This window comes from Capra hircus, chromosome 22 (assembly GCF_001704415.2).
Source record: "Capra hircus breed San Clemente chromosome 22, ASM170441v1, whole genome shotgun sequence".
Taxonomy (NCBI): Eukaryota; Metazoa; Chordata; class Mammalia; order Artiodactyla; family Bovidae; genus Capra; species Capra hircus.
The window spans coordinates 43,684,354-43,703,555 of NC_030829.1; the positions used below are offsets into that span (position 1 = coordinate 43,684,354).

At 37.6% G+C, this 19,202-nt stretch overlaps 1 protein-coding gene across 1 annotated transcript in view; it reads left to right on the plus strand.

Moving 5' to 3' along the window:
- The window catches only part of DNAH12 (dynein axonemal heavy chain 12), a 171,174-nt gene that overhangs the window by 100,667 nt on the left and 51,305 nt on the right, over positions 1–19,202 (plus strand). Inside the window, exons 44-52 of the mRNA XM_018066673.1 lie at positions 76–237; positions 4,330–4,524; positions 9,659–9,792; positions 10,994–11,156; positions 11,829–11,909; positions 12,254–12,430; positions 13,633–13,764; positions 15,968–16,057; positions 16,669–16,809. Of these exons, the coding sequence (XP_017922162.1) occupies positions 76–237; positions 4,330–4,524; positions 9,659–9,792; positions 10,994–11,156; positions 11,829–11,909; positions 12,254–12,430; positions 13,633–13,764; positions 15,968–16,057; positions 16,669–16,809 (1,275 nt within the window). The remainder of the gene's footprint in view (positions 1–75; positions 238–4,329; positions 4,525–9,658; positions 9,793–10,993; positions 11,157–11,828; positions 11,910–12,253; positions 12,431–13,632; positions 13,765–15,967; positions 16,058–16,668; positions 16,810–19,202) is intronic.

Consider the following 19,202-nt stretch of genomic DNA (forward strand, 5'->3'; position numbering starts at 1 on the left):
GGAAGGAAAGCAAAAACAAAAAAAAAAAAGCAGATTTCCACCACATTCTGATTCTAAGTACATTTTTATTTTAAGGCCCTTTTAAGGAACGTGGGCATGAAGGGCCAGAAGACAGTCTTTCTAATCACGGACACTCAGATTAAAGAGGAAGCTTTTCTAGAGGATATCGACAGTGTGCTCAATACTGGAGAAGTACCTAATATTTTTGCAGCAGATGAAAAACAAGAAGTGATGGAGGTAAATGCTTTTCAGAGAGTGCTGCTCCCGACTCAGAAATGTTACCTTGAAACTTTCCTGTTTTTCAGTATAAATATGGCTTGTGCAGAGAATTTTGGTAATCCAAAACTTAATGTATATTTTATTTTAATACTTTTTTGGGTGAATTTTAAATAGTTATAACTGTAGAAGTATAGTTATGAGACAGAATTTTAATTATTTTAACTCAGCTTTTTCCATAATGATGACAGTGTTTCATCCATTTGATCTCATTTAGCATGTTTTATGAATGATTAGAGATTTAAAATCATGTCTTTTTTCCTTACCTGGAGAATAGGTGTTTTACAGTGCTGTGTCAGTTTCTGCTGTACAGCAAAGTCAATCAGCCATACATATACAAACATTCCCTCTTTTTTGAATTTCCTTCTCATTTAAATCATCTCAGAGCATGGAGTAGAGTTCCCTGCGCTATACAGTAGGTTCTCATTATAGAGAGTAGTGTGTATATGTCAAAAAATAAAATAATGTCTTATGGTTACAGTGATATGAGAAAATATAGCTTTAAAACACTACTTGATTCACTTTTATAGTTTCCACTAGTTAGTAAAATTTTCAGTTTAATAAAACTACTTGTATTGATTCTGTTACATCTGGGAATCATGCTTTGTGATTTAGTTGACAAAGAAAAATATACATTTTTGATGCACCCCTACTTCAGATGCCCTGACCTTCAACCACCATTTCTCAGATCTTCCCATACAAGATTTCAGCTAGTAGTTCCCATTTCCTGTTATCATAACTACTTTTACCCACTTTTTACCCACTTTTACATCACTCATCCCAGGATGCTTCATTCCAGCCTCCAGTGAAAGCTTCTGAAGTAAAATGGATCCCCCCTGGTAGTTCAAGCACCCTACTTTTCTCATCTGTGGAATGAAAGTATTATACACACAGAATAGTTCCTCCTATACAGCATCATCAAATGAAATCAGGTAGTTATGGAATGCCAGGCACTTAGAAAGCCCTCAGCAAATGCGATGCACCACCAGTTCATGGCCTGGAGTGGGGAAGGAGAAAGGAAAAAAAAATTCCAAGTTCTCTACTTGTATCTGGGTAGTATCAAGGTTGTGGCTAAAAGTTCCTAAGAATGGCAATTCTCCTAATCCATAGGAAAAATATATTCCCTACACTCCTTTCTAGGGAATGAGACCCGTTGGGGAATGGGATTTTCTAAACTTTGCAAGGCTTTTCTGCTCACTTTAGTGGTTGTTTATCTTTTTCTTCTCATCGCTTTGCTACAGAGCTTTTCCATGGCGTTACTATTTTATGGTATGATCCAAGAATAGCCTGAAGAACTTATTTCCTTCATATTCCACCCAAACCTAGGAACACCATATCAATTTATCCACAAGGAAATAGCTATGGTCAGAACTCACATGTACCAAAGTGCATCCTTTTATTTATTTATTTTTGCTTGCTTTATACTAATATTTAAAAATATAAAAGATATATGTTATATTAATTTCTTTGCATACCCTGCACTTTGAAGACCAGGTCTTGGACTTTGCTTATTTCATCCATCTGACACAGATCACTGATAACTGATCTATAGAGCTTGGGCCTGGTCCTGCCTACTGATCACCTCTTATAGACTCAGCACAGTCTCTGACGTCAGCATTACAATTGTAGCTTCAGCCTTCCATTTCCAGGCTACTTTTCCACTGTTCTGTTCGCACTCCTTGCAGAATTAAATTGCTGCAAAGTTTTTCCTCAATTTTGCAGTGACTTATTTACCATATTTAGTGATATTTTCTCAGTTCTCTTTTAAAATTATCATCCATCTCTGAAATAACTCATCATTTCTCTTTTAAAATGTTTTTCTTTGACTGCTGTGAAAGTTCCCTCAGTTTGTTCCCTAATCTCCTTCAATATCTACTCTTTCTCTTGCTCCCAGAATCAGTTGTGCTCCCAAAGTATTAGTATTTCTGTGTGCATGTAGATGTTACTCCCTACTTCTACTCTAGAGGCATTGACCTTTGTTGTTGTTGTTTAGTTGCTGAGTCGTGTCCGACTCTTTGTGACCCCACAGACTGTAGCCCACCAGGCTCCTCTGTGCATGGGATTTCCCAGGCAAGAATCCTGGAGTGGGCTGCCATTTCCTCCTGCAGGGGATCTTCCTGACCCAGAGGTCGAGCCCGCATCTCCTGCATCAGCGTGTGGACTCTTTACCAGTGAGCCAGCAGCAAAGACCACATTAACTCTTATTTCTGTGTAAATAATGCCTATATTTATATCACCATCTTGGCCCTTTCTTGAACTCTTGTTCTAGTTACAACCATGCTTTACCTTTCTATATCTGACTGTCCCCCTGTTAACTCAAAAGTTAATGGAGGTAGACAACCTGAACATAATTTCACAGATTGACACTAATCGTAATAATCTTAATCTGAGAATTACCTTCAGGATGAATAAACAAAGTTGATTTACAGTTTTCCATAGATCTATATCTGTCACATATCTAGAGTAGAGAGGTCTTTTAGAAATAAATTCACTACTATCACACTGGAAATTGTATGATCATTGTGATCACTTCCTAAATTTGAGTTGAGTTGAGTTGAATTCAGTCATTCAGTCATATCCGACTCTTTGTGACCCCAAATTTGCTATTGAAAAAAATGTAAATCTACCTTTTAAAATTTTATTTTCTTTTAAAAATCTGTTTATAAGATAATTTATTGAGTATGAAACTTTTCTACTTTGAAGGAGAAAGTTAGGATATAAAAAGCTGAAAAGTACTTACCTATGAGACAAGAACTGTTTTAAGTGTTCGCATGTAATAACTCTTTGATCACTCAACAACCCCTTGATATATTGATAAGTACTCTTGCCCTCATTTTATCGATAAGGAAACTAAGTAACAGAGAGATTAAGTAACTTGCCTCAAGGTCACGTAGATAATCAGCTGCAAGCTGGAATTGGAATTCAAAAAGTTTGATTCTAAAGCCATTATGCCAGACCTCATGTAAGAAGCCTTTTTCATATAGAGATATTAATAGGTTGGCCAAAAAGCTCATTTCGAATTTTTGTACGCTGTTATGGAAAAGCCTGAAAGAACTTTTTGTCAATCCAACATAAAGGGAAAAAATTAGAAGTAATGTATAATCTCATTGGGCTTCACTGGTGACTAAAGAATTGGTAAAGAATCCACCTACCAATCAAGGATATGCATTGGGTTCAATCCCTGGGTTGGGAAGATCCCTTGGAGAAGGGAATGGTTACCCACTCCAGTATTCTTGCCTGGAGAATTCCATAGACGGAGGAACCTGGCAGGCACAGTCCATGGGGTCACAAAGAGTCATACATGACTGAGTGAAATAATCTCATTACCAAACTCTATTATCATTTCAAAAAATACAAACATTAAAAGAATAAAGTCAGATAGTTCAAATAGCGGAAGAATGTCCAAAATGAAAAAAATGATATAAACCAAGAAGAATATACAAAATAAACATGAACTCCCCTCTTTCATTCTCCTTTGAGTCCATCTCACCCAAAGGAACCACTGTTAATAGTTCTTTGTGTTTGCTTCTGTAAAAAAGTATATGTTTACACATATGCACCTGTGTATTTTTTAATTTAACAAAAAGGATCATATTATGCATACTCTTGCACAATTTGACCTTGCATTTATTTTTTCTTGCTGATCTTGCCATAGCACGTGTTGATGCATCTCACTATCTTTAACAGTTGTTTAAAATTACAGTGTATGGATGTTTTATAATGTTTTTAACTGGATGCTTTAGTTGTTTCAATTGTTTGCTCTTAAAACCAGTGTTGAATTATAGTGTCCCATATGTTTATCTTGGTGAACTTTTTGTGACTATTTTTATAAGTTAAATTTTTGACAGATACTTATTTTTAAATTATAGAATTATGGAATTGAAAGTAGTCTTCTAAGTGCAGACTATATCAAAGCCATTATATTGATATAAAAACAAAAATTTTAAGATATTTGTAAGAGGAGTAATACAAATTCTTAATATTTTAGTAGCTACTAATCTTTTTATCAGCTTATGTGTTTCTATTTACGAGGCTTTTTCTGGTATTCCCCAGGGTGTTCGTCCTGTGGCTCAGGCTGGCAATAAACACGGTGAACTCAGTCCTTTAGCCCTGTTTGCTTTCTTTGTGAATCGCTGCAAAGAAAACCTTCATGTTGTAGTGGCCTTTAGCCCCATTGGAGATGCCTTTCGAAATCGTTTGAGGCAATTCCCATCCCTCATCAATTGCTGTACCATTGACTGGTTTCAGGTTTGTAATTTGCAGAGTGTGTGTGTGTGTGGTGTGTGTGTGTGTGTGTGTGTGTTAATTGTTCAGTTGTGTCTGACTCTTTGCAACCCCATGGTTGGTATCCCACCAGGCTCCGCTGTCCATGTGATTCTCCAGGCAAGAATACTGGAGTGGGTTGCCATTCCCTTCTCCAGGGGCTCTTCCCAACCCAGGAATCAAACCTGGATGTCCTGCATTGCAGGCAGATTCTTTACCATCTGAACCATCAGAGATAACTAAATCTTTTGGACTCTTACAGAAATCTTATTCAACTTCTATTAATATGCATGTATCAAGTGCTTTTTAGTTACTCACTCTAATGGTAGCACCAGGGACTTGGAAGACTCCATGATCCCCAAAATGATCTCATATACTAGACTGGAAGACAAAAAAGACAGCTAGCAAATGAACAGTCAGTTACATAAAAGAACATAGTCTTGGCATGCAAAGTTGTACTTATTAAGGCAGTGTCTCTCTGAAGCATGAAAATGAATCCATTACATAGAGGAGGGTTGTATAAGGAACCAGTAGAATGTATCTTGTATATATATATGTATGTACATATATATGTATGTACATATGTTTACATGTTTACATATATACATGTTTACATATATACACACATCCATATGTATATGTATAAAGATATATTTAGGGATAGATATATCTTTATCTATTTATACATATATTTATTATAAGGAATTGGCTCACATCTTTACAGAGGCTGATGATTTTCAAGATTTGCAGTTGGCAAGCTGGAGACCCATGAAAGTTGATGGTGTCATTCCAGTTTGAAGGACAGCAGGCTTGAGACCTAGGAAAAGGTGTTCTGCTTGAGTTCAAAGGCAGGAAAAAAACCTAATGTCCTCACTCGAAGGCCATCATGCAGGAGGAATTCCCTCTTATTTGAGGGAGGTTCAGCCTTTTTGTTCTATTCAGGCCTTCAACTGATTGGATGAGGCCCACTTACATTAGGGAGAGCAATCTGCTTTATTCAGTCTATTCATTTAAATGTTGAACCCATCCAAAATGCACCTCACAGAAACAACTAGAATAATGTTGGACCAAATATATAGGCACACATAAAATTAACCATCATAAGAGGATAGCACATGCAGAGGTGTAACAGTGGGGAGAGTGTGGCTCATTTGGGCAAATAGTTAAGTAGTTTGGTGTGGCTGACTGGCAATGAGGGCAATAGGAGTTAAGTTGGAGCTTTGAGTGGGTGCCAGGCTGTAAATGAATGTGTAAATGTGTCTAGGAATTTGGTTTTTATACCAAAGACATTGCAAGGCAATTAACATGTATTTAGCTAATCTACATTTCAGGAATAACCCAAAACTCTTGGAAGCTTTATGGTGGATGATTTGGAATCAGGCAAAACAAGAGACAGGAAGACTAGCTAGGTGACAGTTTCAGTCATGCCAGCAGCGAATGATACAGGCTATCACCTCATTTAAACAGGGCAAATCACCACTGCCTGTGTAAAACCATTCAGTATTTATGTTCTTGAGAAGGGTAGCTCATGGTGCCTTCTATTTATTTGTTTTATGCCTAATGTATTGTGGACTATAGCTTGACCCTGGATAGTTTCTCTTAAAAATAATTTTCTAATACTAATGGGTTTTATTTTCTTTCATCTTTATCAATTGCATGTTTGAAAAACAGTAATTCTTCCCTTTTGAGGACTGCAGTGTGTTTCAGCTAGTGGATGTTTTAGAATTTATACAACAATAAAAGTCACGTGAAACAGTTTTCCTTTATGCAAACTGTTTAATATTGCTTTCATTAAGTAGCCCCAAACCAAAACCAAACAAACAAATCCTGTCCAGTTAAAAGTGTTTCTTTTGTGAAATCTTGTAAGTACAATTCTATTTCTGAATATGTTTTTTATAACCATGAGGCTTTCTGTTCTATTATATGTGATATATACTTTTCGGGGGAAATTTTAAGAAAGAAAGAACGAGGAGTTGCAAATAGAGAAGGGAAGTTAAATGGATAACAGAGAGGAGCCAAGATTTTACAGTGAAGCAGTGGGGATACAGAAACTGTGGCGGGGCACGGATGGCATTGTTTGAGGCCTGAATCTTTTAAGGCTGGGAAGTGAGTGTGAACTACTATGTGTCACATAGTCGAGAAGTCACTGACTTTTTGGATAGATCTCTGTTCTCTGAAATAGGGTGTAAACTTACCAGAGGTGCCGAAACAGTTCAGAAGATAAGGGTAGAATTTACTGAAATACTCACTTGTGTATGAAATATCTCATGTGAATTGACATTGCTTCTCTGGTGGCTCAGGTGGTAAATAATCTGCCTGCAATGCAGGACACCCAGGTTTGATCCCTGGGTTGGGAAGATCCCCTGGAGAAGGGAATGGCAACCCACTCCACAATTCTTGCCTGGAGAATTCTGTGGGCAGAGGAGCCTGGCGCGCTATAGTCCATGGAGTTACAAACAGCTGGACACAGCTGAGCAGCTTGCACTTTTACTTTCGCTTTCCCGCTCAGTTTGTCTGTCAGATGGACATATGTCATAGATAGGATGCAAGGGACCCTCAGGGATTCTTGCAATGAACTGAAAATTACAATGCAGTTATAAGTGGATTGTGAAAAACTGTCATAAAACTAGCAGGAGCTAGCTCAAGCTCTGTGTCAGCTACATTTTAAGACCAAAAACAATGACAATTTAACAAGATCTGGTGAGACATTGGTTAAAACCCTGGTGGCTCAGATGGTGAAGAGTCTGCCTGCAGCGTGGGAGACCTGCCTTTGAACCCTGTGTTAGGAACATCCCCTGGAGAAGGAAATAGCAACCCACTTCAGTATCCTTGCCTGGAAAATTCCATGGATGGAGGAGCCTGGCAGGCTACGGTCCATGGGGTTGCAAAGATTTGGACATGACTGGGTGACTTCACTTTCACTTGGAATATGGATTTGTATCAACTGTTTAAATAATAAAAGTTATTCCCAGGGTGTGTCATGACTTGCAATAGTAGCTTATGATGTCATGGTTACCTATCAACAGCCATTTTCTACCCACTTGATCTTTGCTGACAGAATTCTGATTTTGTTTGGGAAATTGCTACCCAAGTAGGCAGAGTCTAATAGGGATTCATTCCTGGTTGGCCTAAGTCAGCATTGGTGCTCTCACTCCTCTTACTGTTGACTGTTTTACACATGAGCCTTTTCATGATGTGTTCCTTACCAGTGGATCTGGATTTAAAGTCTGCCAGGGAGCTTCGGGGAGAAGCTTTGCAGAATAAAAAGAGTTACATGATCAGAAAATGGTGCTTATTTTGACATTTTACAAAAATTCATTTATGTTAATAACAAATCTTTGAAGGCCTTTTTTGGGTTCAAAAATATATTAGTACAGTAATATCATATGAATATAATTAATAAATATGTATATACTGGTATTGGGTGCTTAACACTTTTTTTAATAATTAATGGAGTACTTGATCAAAAAGCTTGATTTTTTACTAGAGGGCTGAACACTGAAGAAATTGATCTTAAAATGCATATTGTCTACTATAAAGGAAAAGAATTACAAGCATCTTGTTGAATCTAAATGGAATGAAGTTTGGGAATACTCTATTGAGCAAGTGAAGATTAAGTACTCATTTAACATAAATTATTTCATTGAGTAAATATTTCAAATATTTACCAACAAAAGCTGTTTAAGCACTGACAGTAACAGTAGTGAGGTAAGAGTCCTTGCTTTTGTGGATTTTACATTTTAGTGGTGAGTTGGTGAGACAGACAAAAACAAATGAATAAATATATGTCAAATATTGGTAAGTGCTAAGAAAAAGTCCAAGATAAGGGAAAGAGTAATAAGGGAAAGAATAATGAGGGAAAGAATGCTGTTTTAGAAAGAGTGCTTTGGGCAGACCTACCTGGTAAATTTGCATTTGCACAAGATGTGAGAGAGTTGAACCACATAGACATCTAGATTAGGAGGATTCTAGTCAGAGGAACAGCAAATCACAGACCCAGGGCCAGAAGCACCCTTGGTGTATTCCAGGAAAAGCAGAGGAACCATCTCACTGAGGTGGGGAGTACTGGAGGAAAAGTGAATTTGTGGGGAAGAAAATCAAATGTTCAACTTTGGATGTTGTAACAAGTAGGAATTATGATGAGCTGCTGGTAACAGAAAGTGAAAGTCGCTCAGTCATGTCCAACTCTCTGCGACTCCATGGACTATACAATCCATGGAATTCTCCAGGCCAGAATACTGGGGTGGGTAGCCTTTCCCTGCTCCAGAGGATCTTCCCAACCCAGGGATCGAACCCAGGTCTCCCACACTGCAGGTGGATTCTTTTCCATTAGCTGAGCCACAAGGGAAGCCTGCTAGTAACAGAAACGTAAACTAAACACCTAAGGGTTTTTTCCCTCTCTCATACAGAAGAAAAATCTGAATACCGGGACATTTGTGACTTAACAAAGTCATCAGAATCCCATATTCTTTCTTCTTTATTATCCTCAGCATGTAGTTTCCATCTTCAGAGTCATCATATGGCCTAATGTAGCTGCTAGAACTCCAACTTTCACATCTGTGTTCCAGGCAAGAAGTAGAATAATAGAAAGTAGGGCACAAAGACCCACGCCAGCTCTGTGCATCTCTCTAGAGAGCTTTCTCTGATGTCCCCACCCAGTAGATGCTCATATGTCATTATCCACTCTGAACTGCAAAGGAGTCTAGGAAATCTAGTATTATAGCTGGGGATATTGCTATCTAGAATAAAATTGGAGTCTTAAGGAAAGGGGGCTGATAGGTATTAAGAGGGCAACAAAGCAGCCTGTACCATTGTCAGACTAAATTTGGGATGCCTACTAGACATCCAAGTGGAAGAGATAGGGAAATGGTATGATAGATCGTTGATGTGTAAAGTATTATTGACCTTTCCTATATTGAGTTATCTTTCATTTTAATGTAAAAGATACTTATATCTTTCATAAATTTACTTGTGACCTTAGTCCCTCTAATTCTATTTTCCCTACTAAGATTTTACTTTTCTCAACCGCAAGTTCTTCTCTCATAGGAAGACAATTTATATAATTTGAGTATGACTAATCATTTTAAATTTCACTTGTTTTTCTTTTTCTTATTCTTAGCCATGGCCTGAAGATGCTCTTGAACGTGTAGCTGTGAAATTCTTAGAAACACTGGAGCTTACTGACGTTGAACGACGAGAGATAGTTCCAATCTGCAAACATTTTCACACTTCCATTATGGAACTTTCAGAAAAGTTAATATTAATAAATTTTAAAATGACAGTAATATCTTATATGTTAAAGCATCTCTTTTAGGAGAAACTGAAAATTTTAATAGGATTTCTAAGTCTTATAATTCTCTTTAATCATTTAATTAGTTATGGCTTTTAAGTATTAGAAAGCTACTTGATCTAGGTTTAACAAAGAGCAAGGTATCTTAAGGGAAAGAATATAGCTGGCTCTTAGAAATCATTAGAAGCAGGAGTTAAGAAGCCACCAGAAACCCAGAAATTCTTTTTCTCTATTTCTTATTCCTGTTTCTCTGTGGCATCTGCTTTCTCATCTTTTCTCTTTCAGGCTGAATTTTCTACTTTCCAGTGTATATGGAGGAAAACTGTCTGCCTCTCAATTCTCAAGTTTACTTCTTGCAGTTCCAGCTGATTAGCTCTTTCCGGCTTTCTAGTCCAGTTCATTCCAAAATGCTATTTAACTTTCTTTGTGTCTAGTGCCCAGTCCTGGCCTGAACTGCTGTGTATAGTGTGGCAGGTTTCATAGAACAAACGTTGCTGCTGGGGCACTAGTTGGAAGTTCTTAGACAAGAAGGAAGGTGGTTGGTAGGCTGTGGATACCTTAAAAGTATCAGCTTTACATCTGTTCATCTTCACGTCATACGTGCTCATTGTATATTGCCTATCCAGAGTTTTACAGCCAGCTGGCATGTTTGGCTCGGGCAGGTACACCACTAAGGGGGCTCTAGTCTACATACTCACCATGAAACATCATTGCATCCATTGTTTTTATGTGTGTGAGTAGTAGTCTTATATTTCTGGCCAAGCTCCATTTAACCAACATGTGACACACGTGCAAGGAATGATGACTTTTTCTTGCTGTCCTATCTGTCGTCCTCTTTCCTTGTGTACAGTATCTTGGGTCTGTTATAGGATTAGATCCTCCTGGCATATGAAACGTATAAAAAGACCTCTATCGTTCTTGCTATAGTTCTCTCTTGAGACAAATCTTTGTTGATTTGTGCTTTTTTACTACATCATTGCTATTTGATACTAATATTTTGCAGACTAGAAATTAGGATGTGGTTCTGGGTAAAGTTAAGTACTCAGCAGCTTCTGAATAAAGTCAACCTTTATTCTTAAACATTTGTTGTTAATGCTATGCTGAATTTACTTCTTACTTTGTAAAACCCATTATTTATAGTAATGCTGTGTGCCTCTCTTTTAGGTTCTTGCAAGAGTTAGGACGACATAACTATGTTACTGCTACTTCTTACCTTGAACTCATTGCCTCATTTCGACAACTGTTGACTAAGAGGCGACAAGCTATAATGGAAGCAAAACAGCGCTATGTGAATGGACTTGACAAATTAGCTTTTGCTGAGTCTCAGGTAAATTTGAGGAGCTGCTCAAGTGGAAATATAAGAAATATAAGAGATACAATTTATTGAGAATACATTATATGCCAGGTACTATGTTATGTACTTCATTTGCATTCCTTTAATTATTCCTCATAATAACTCCATAAGGAAGACGCTTTTATGATCCTCATGTTACAGATGAGTAAAGTGAATTTTAGAATTTTAGAGTTCATTCAGACTGTACAGATTCAAATACATCCAGGTTTATTCTTAAGTTTTTGGCATTTGGTGAAATTACAGTGTCAGGGTTGACTTTTTATTATAATAACTGGTTAAACCTAAGGCTTTTTTTCAAATGAGTCAAGTAATACTTATTAGCATTATTTCAACATAAGCAGCAGAGTGGGTGGTCTGAATGAATTGTACACCGTGCACATAATATAATAGGGATACCCAGAGCTGCTACCATTTTTCTGACTTTTCTTCCGTGACAACTGCATTCTTCCATTGCCCTGTCATACTCAAGAAAGATAACGTCTTTTGTGAAGAAAACTGGCCACATTCTCATGGCTTTGTTTATCATGTAAAGAACTGGGGAAAAAAAGTTAAGCTTTTCTGGCCCTGATTTTAAGTTTCGGTTTTCTCTTCTTGGCTTCTATAGCTATTGTAGTTATGAAAACTAATGACAAATTGTCTATTTAGGTTGGTGAAATGAAAACAGAGCTTGTCCAATTACAGCCCAAATTAGAGGAAGCAAAAGTTGAAAATGCAAATATGATGCAGGTAAAGTGTCCTGAATTTTTAAAAAATTGATGACAAAAGACAATTGAAATACATAAGTGCAGCTTTGATAATAACCCTTAATTCATTTGTGACAAGATCTTTGAGACGTTACTCTTTTCCGTTGATCCACTGGGTTCCTTGTGGATTCTGTTGTTTTTGAAGAAAGATGAGAAGCCCATCACTAAATTAGGTCACATATATTTACATTTCTCCTCATTTTATCCTTCAAAATTATATGTTTGGTGTCCTAGTTTTCAAATATTCTTTTGTCTCTAGGATAGAGAAAACAATAGGATGTTCAAGCATGTTTAAGATGTCTTTATTTTTTTCTCTCTTTTGCTTAGATTATCGAGATAGAATCTGCACAAGTGGAAGCAAAAAGAAAGTTTGTGAAATTTGATGAAGAGATAGCCAGTGGAAAAGCTGAGGAAGCCCAAACTCTGAAGAATGAATGTGAAAGTGATCTAGCTGAGGCAATTCCAGCCTTGGAAGCAGCCCTGTCTGCACTGGATACACTAAAGGCAAGTGCTGGAATGAGCTTGTGTTTTATCAGCGACTGTAACTGTATAACAGAGACTTGGTTAATTCCGTGTTGATCATTTTCAGTGGGTGCTATTATATTGTCATCATCCAGTCAAATTAAATTTGACTCTTAACAATTCCACTTTGATATATTGTTATCTTATGTTTTTGCTTTTGTGTATTTATTTATAATTTTCATTCAGGATATTCCAGTGGGAATAGAACAATCTCCAAGAGGCCAAAGCGGTTCTGTACATGAGCCAGGAGGCATTTGTTAAATAGAATACGGAGTCACCTCTCTGCAGCCTTCTGGTCATGCATGTACAGAAAAACCTAAAGATCATTCCCAGTGTAGATGTGTGTTGCGCCTGTCTGCATTAGACTGTTGCATAATTCTCTATACAGGGTCTTTAGGCAAACCAGAATAATCTCACCAAACAGATCAGGGAGATGAGCTTCTATTAGCTAGGGAGGCCCAGTGTAATATGGGAGTTCAGGATATCCAGTCCCCACTCTCTGCCTTTTTTCCTAATCAGTGCCCTAACTTTCATGTAAAATACCTGACAAAATGGTAAGCTCAACCTGTCAGTAGTTCAGCATCTCGCAGGATCACTGAAGTGACCTGATGGTAGAACCTAATGACCTCCTGCAGCTCCAGCTGCGTAGGAAACTAAGATCTATTGTTGTTAGCTTTCCAGCAATTGCAATGGAAGTCAGAGGCTATGGGAGAGGATAGCAAATAAATGGATCTATTGTGTCTGTCGTAACAATATATGCCTTTTTAGAAAATAAACTTGGAATTGGAAACTACCTCTTCTTTCATTTTTGGTGGGTAAAACTAATATGTAAATAAATATGGAATTAAGCCTTTATCTAACTTAGGGTTCTTAAGATGGATTTCATGTGTAGGCTTGGTATATCGTTGTATAAAAATTTTGTGTATGTGTGCAAAAATATTTTATTAGAAATGTTCTTAGTTGACATCATATTCTCATAAGGATCTGTGAACTCTCAAACACTTGGGAAACATTGATTTACTGTGCTTCAATTTTTTGTTACCTTTTTTATAACCACACAGAGCAAAAAACAATTATAGTTTCAGATGAAAATCAGTGCTGTTATTACTCTCCAACATTATAAAATAACTGTCATTATTTACAAATTGGCTGTCCTAAAGGCATCCTGTTTTCTTTTGATTTAGCCAGCTGACATTACAATCGTGAAGTCAATGAAGAATCCTCCAGCTGGTGTTAAACTAGTTATGGCTGCTGTTTGTGTTATGAAAGATATAAAACCAGAAAAAATTTCGGATCCTTCAGGAACTGGAGGCAAGGTAATAACTAGACACAGATTCATCATGTTCATGAATGTACAGAACACTTTGCAACAACTGTTATTAAATTAAACGCCAATAGTACCCAGTCCAAGGAAGACACATTGTGTATGTAGTCCAGGGTAAAGTGAAGGCAGTACTCTGTGCTGTGTTTAGTCACTCAGTCGTGTCCGACTCTTTGCAACCCCACGGACTATAGACCACCAGGTTCCTCTGTCCGTGCAGATTCTCCAGGCAAGAATACTGGAGTGGGTTGCCTCTCCCTCCTCCAGGGGATCTTCCCAACCCAGGGACTGAACCCAGGTCTCCCACACTGCTGGTGGATTCTTTACCTTCTGAGCCACCACAGAAGCCTGAGGGCAGTATAGTATCAGAGAAATGTAGTCCCAGTGGTTTCCACCTCCTTTTCTGGCTATGCAGGATTCGCCACTCTCCTGGGGTGGGTTTGAATGAACAGGGACATAGCTGTTATTTTCTTCCTAAGAGCCTCAAGAATGGTTATACAGGTGTTGTTTCCAAGCATTCAAGAAATTCTGCTGAGGTAACTAGTACTGTGATGTCGTTAAAACTATGTGCTTGGGAGCCAGAATGTCTGTATTCAGAAATCCTGACCCTCCCAGCAGTGTGACCCTGGGGAAGATGCTTAACTTCTGTGGAACTCTGTAAAAGGAGCATTGTTATAGTACTTTGGTCACAAAGTTAACGTGAGGATTGGCTTAGTTACTACATGCCAAGATTGTAACGTATAAGGCCTTTCACACAGTAAGCTGTCTGTGATAATAAATGCTTTCTTTTCAGAGTTTTTTCTTTTTCTTTTCAAGTTTTTACAATACCTAAGTTTGAATCCCTGAATTGGAGAATTGGGGTTTTTGTCGGGGGCCCATTCTGTCCTCCCTTGAGATAATAAAGATAAAAAAAATAGGCTCCTACCTTATTAAGTTATTCTCATACACACACACACACCCACACACCACTCACACACCCCTATCAAGCTTCTGAAATTAGGAAAAAGAATGTTCAGCTAGTTATGTAGCATTTTTAATTTTATGAGCATGAGCACCACGTGCTTTAGCTTGTAACTGACTGAGCAGTGTATAGTCTTTGTCTTACTGCTTTCTTCTCTGTATTCCACTTGGGAAAATCTAGGTAGGTGAGGGGATTTTCTGTAAGAAAAATGTTTGCTACCCGTCCTAGTCCATTTGGGCTACTCTAACAAATTACCATAGATTGGAGTGGTTATCAACAATGAACATTTATTTCTCACACTTCTAGAGGCTGGTAAGTCCAAAATCAAGCCTGCGGTAGATTCAGTGTCTGGTGAGGGTTCAAGTCCCGGTTTATAGACTACTGTCTTCACGTGGTGGAATGGGAGGGAGCTCCCTGCCCTCTATTTTATAAGGGGACTGATTATATCCATGACTTAATCACGTTACTAAGACCCCACCTCCAAGTACTATTATACTGGGAAGCAGACTTTAGCATAGGAATTTGGGGAGAGGACACAGACTTTCAGTTTATAGCACTACCTGTATGATTTGAAAGTCAAAATTAAAGGAAAATAAAAGTTGAAATAATAAAAATATTGTTTCTTGTATGAAATTTTGATGGTATTTGTACCAGCTGCTTTTCTTAAGTTTTCTAAAAAGAAATGATCATATTTTTTGCCTGTCGGTGTTTTTTTTTTTAAATTAAAGTTTTAAAAATTTTACTTATTTTTTGGACTGTGCTGCGTCTTTGTTGCTATGCACAGCTTTTCTCTAGTTGTGGTGCACAGGCTTCTCATTGCAGTGGCTTTTGTTGTGGAACAAGGGCTTTAGAGTGCAGGCTCAGTACTTGTGACGTGGTACACGGTCTTAGTTTTTCTGTGGCATGTGGGATCCTCCCGAACCAGGGATCTAACCCCTGTTTTCTGCATTGCAAGATGTACTCTTAACCACTGGACCACCAGGGAAACCCTCAATATTTAATTTTTAATAATAAGTTCAATATGTAAATTCATATGCATATTTTAAATATTTGATATACTTAACATGTTCTCAGAGAGAGGAGTCTCTTTATTTCATTTCCAAGGACATGTAAGTAGATATTTTGAAATTCAGTGTATAGTTTCTCTGGATTAATATACCTTAAACTTCAAGAAGAAAAGTTTTATATCAAACATTCTTAATTGTACATATAATGTTTCTGTAAATTGTATTTATAGATATTAGATTACTGGGGACCTAGCAAAAAACTTCTGGGAGATATGAATTTCTTAAGAGATTTGAGAGAATATGACAAAGACAATATTCCGGTGAGTTTCAGTGGATTTTTTTCTATAAATGTAATTTTGCCCAGATATATAAAATCTTTAATATTTTTCAGTATTATATAAAATGTAAGCAAATAGAGTGTCAATAGAATTAAATAGTAAAGGAATACTTATTAATGACTATATTGTGAATTTTCATAATGCATAAAACCACTCCTCTTTCAGACCATCCACAGTCATTGAATAAATTAACTGTTTTAGTGTATTACTGACATGAAAGGGTTCTTGAAGTGTCTTCTTAAAATAGTTTATTTCTTAACATATTGGATACACAAATTTCTGAGATTAAAAGTATATAATTTTTCATTCAAAGTTCTATTTATGTATGTTTAGTTCTTCTTTTTCCTTGTTTACACATGTTTTCCCAAACTGCAAAGGTCTTTTAATTTTGTTTAGAAGACATATCTCATCTACCTGTAATAAATTTGCTGCAATTATGCTTATTTTAAAAATATCTCAAAGTACTGACTTTGGTTTTTAAAGACAACATAACTGTTTTATATACTCTTTTTTAAACTATATATGATCAAATTTTCATCTAATGATTGTGTGGTATATGTTGAAATTTTAAGATCTAAATCTTTGTTTCCCAGGTGACTGTTATGCAGAAGATTCGTGGTGAATACTTAACAAACCCTGAATTTGATCCTCCTAAGGTTGCTAAAGCTTCCTCTGCAGCTGAGGGTCTGTGTAAGTGGATCATGGCTATGGAAGTGTATGACAGAGTTGCAAAGGTATTTTGAGGATCAGCACATCCGTTTTCTATTGAAATGTTCCCATAAATTAAAATCTATGCCTTTGAAATGGAGAAGGAAATGGCAACCTGCTCCAGTATTTTTTCCTGGAGAATCCCATGGGCAGAGGAGCCTGGCAGACTACCGTCCATGGGGTCACAAGAGTTGGACATGACTTAGGGACTAAACCAACCAATGCCTTTGAAAACACTAAGGTTAGCTTCTGTTGAGTTCAGCCTTAACTCATTTCCCCTCATATTTAATAAAAAGGTTGTGATTTTAAATGTTTTTTTTTAATCTTTCATTTTAGGATTGAAGTTCTTTCTTCAACTGAAAAAAAAAGTGGTGTTTTGAATTCATTGTAGTAACGAATATTTGGTGAAAAAAGGAAAATTGAAATAAATTTGTTCATAATAAAAGATCTATGCCCTTATTTACTAGTTCAGAAGTTTCTAAAAGTGATTCCACAGAGAACTTGTCCTGCTCCAGCATAATCAGTTCAGTTTAGTCGCTCAGTCTTGTCCGACTCTTTGCCACCCCATGGACAGCATAATCAGACATTAATTGAGTGTCTAGTGGATGAAGAGAATGCTTACGTATGACATAACCTGTTGGGACCAGTATACATGAGAGCAGGGAGATCAGCAGAACTGGCCAGACTGACCTATAGTTACAGGGACCTGGGGCAAAAGAGAATTAAGTTTTATGGGAGACAGCAGAAGCAAAGAAAAATCCGAAACATCAAAGGCCAAGTGGCAGATGAAAATCTTGATGCAGAGGTCAGAAGTAAGAAATTCCAATAGGGTTAAGAGGAAAAGCATGGACTCAAGCAGTGATAGGGAGCTTTTTTTGGAGACTCCCTGGGGCCAAATTACAGGAGAGCAGAGAATGGTTAAGAGCATTTTGTATGGGGTGGGAGAAAGCTTCAAGAAAGAGGGGACATATGTATACCTATGGCTGATTCATATTGATATATGGCAGAAACCAATATTATAAAATAATTATCCTTCAATTAAAAATAAATAAATTTTTTAAAAGTGCGCTTTTCAAATTTGACTAGCAAAGGATCAAGGAAGCACTGGCCTTGCCCTCTGTAACTTGCAAAATTCTACCAAGAGGAGCAGAAAATATAAATAAAAATACCCATGGAAATACATGATATTATGTGTTTAGAGTACAGAATGAGTAATCAGGTTGTAACAATTGAAAAGATATTCCTAATGAGGCATACATGCTTGTTAGAGAGGTATGGATTTTATTCATTTCAGAGGAATAGACCAGTATATACCTGGTATAAGTAAAATTAATTCTATCTGAATGTGTTTCCATTTGAACATCTTGTCCCTCCCCATAGTAGTCCCAGCAGGTCTGCAAACTGTCAGCTCTGCCTGTTTCTGCATGGCCCACAAGACATGTGAATGTTCTGGATTCTTTGTATAAAGCAGAGAATCTAAGGTATTCAGGTTCTTTTCTGACTTCCCACCCTGTTCAGTTCAGTCGCTCAGTCGTGTCCGACTCTTTGCGACCCTATAAATCGCAGCACACCAGGCCTCCCTGTCCATCACCAACTCCCGGAGTCTACTCAAACTCATGTCCATCAAGTTGGTGATGCCATCCAGCCATCTCATCCTCTGTCGTCCCCTTCTCCTCCTGCCCCCAATTCCTCCCAGCATCAGGGTCTTTTCCAATGAGTCAACTCTTCGCATGAGGTGGCCAAAGTATTGGAGTTTCAGCCTCAGCATCAGTCCTTCCAATGAACACTTAGGACTCCTTTAGGATGGTCTGGTTGGATCTCCTTGCAGTCCAAGGGACTGTCAAGAGTCTTCTCCAACACCACAGTTCAAAAGCATCAATTCTTCGGCGCTCAGCTCTTTTCACAGTCCAACTCTCACATCCATACATGACCACTGGAAAAACCATAGCCTTGACTAGATGGAACTTTGTTGACAAAGTAATGTCTCTGCTTTTGAATATGCTATCTAGGTTGGTCATAACTTTCCTTCCAAGGAGTAAGCCTTGTACCTCCACACTATTTTAATTTCGATGCACCTGCCTCGTGTTGTTATGGAAAGGTTGAAGGGAGATATCCAGCAAGCTCTTCTCTAAAGTCCGAAGTAGGAAGAAAAGCTTCCTAATTTCTGTTTAACACATTCTCCCTTCGGGATTTCTGCCCTGAGGAGAGAAAGCAGGTCAGTCGTATCTGATTCTTTGCTTCAGCCTTCCTCTTGGCCTTCAGCTCACTCATGGCAATGTGTCAGTAGAGTTAGGTCTCCCTTCTTTCAAATGGACATATACTCTCTTTGGTCAGTTTGTAAATTCCTTATACTGGTGTCTTATAGTATACTCTAACCAAGTTGGCCTTACCCCATTCTTCATATACTGATGAGCATAAT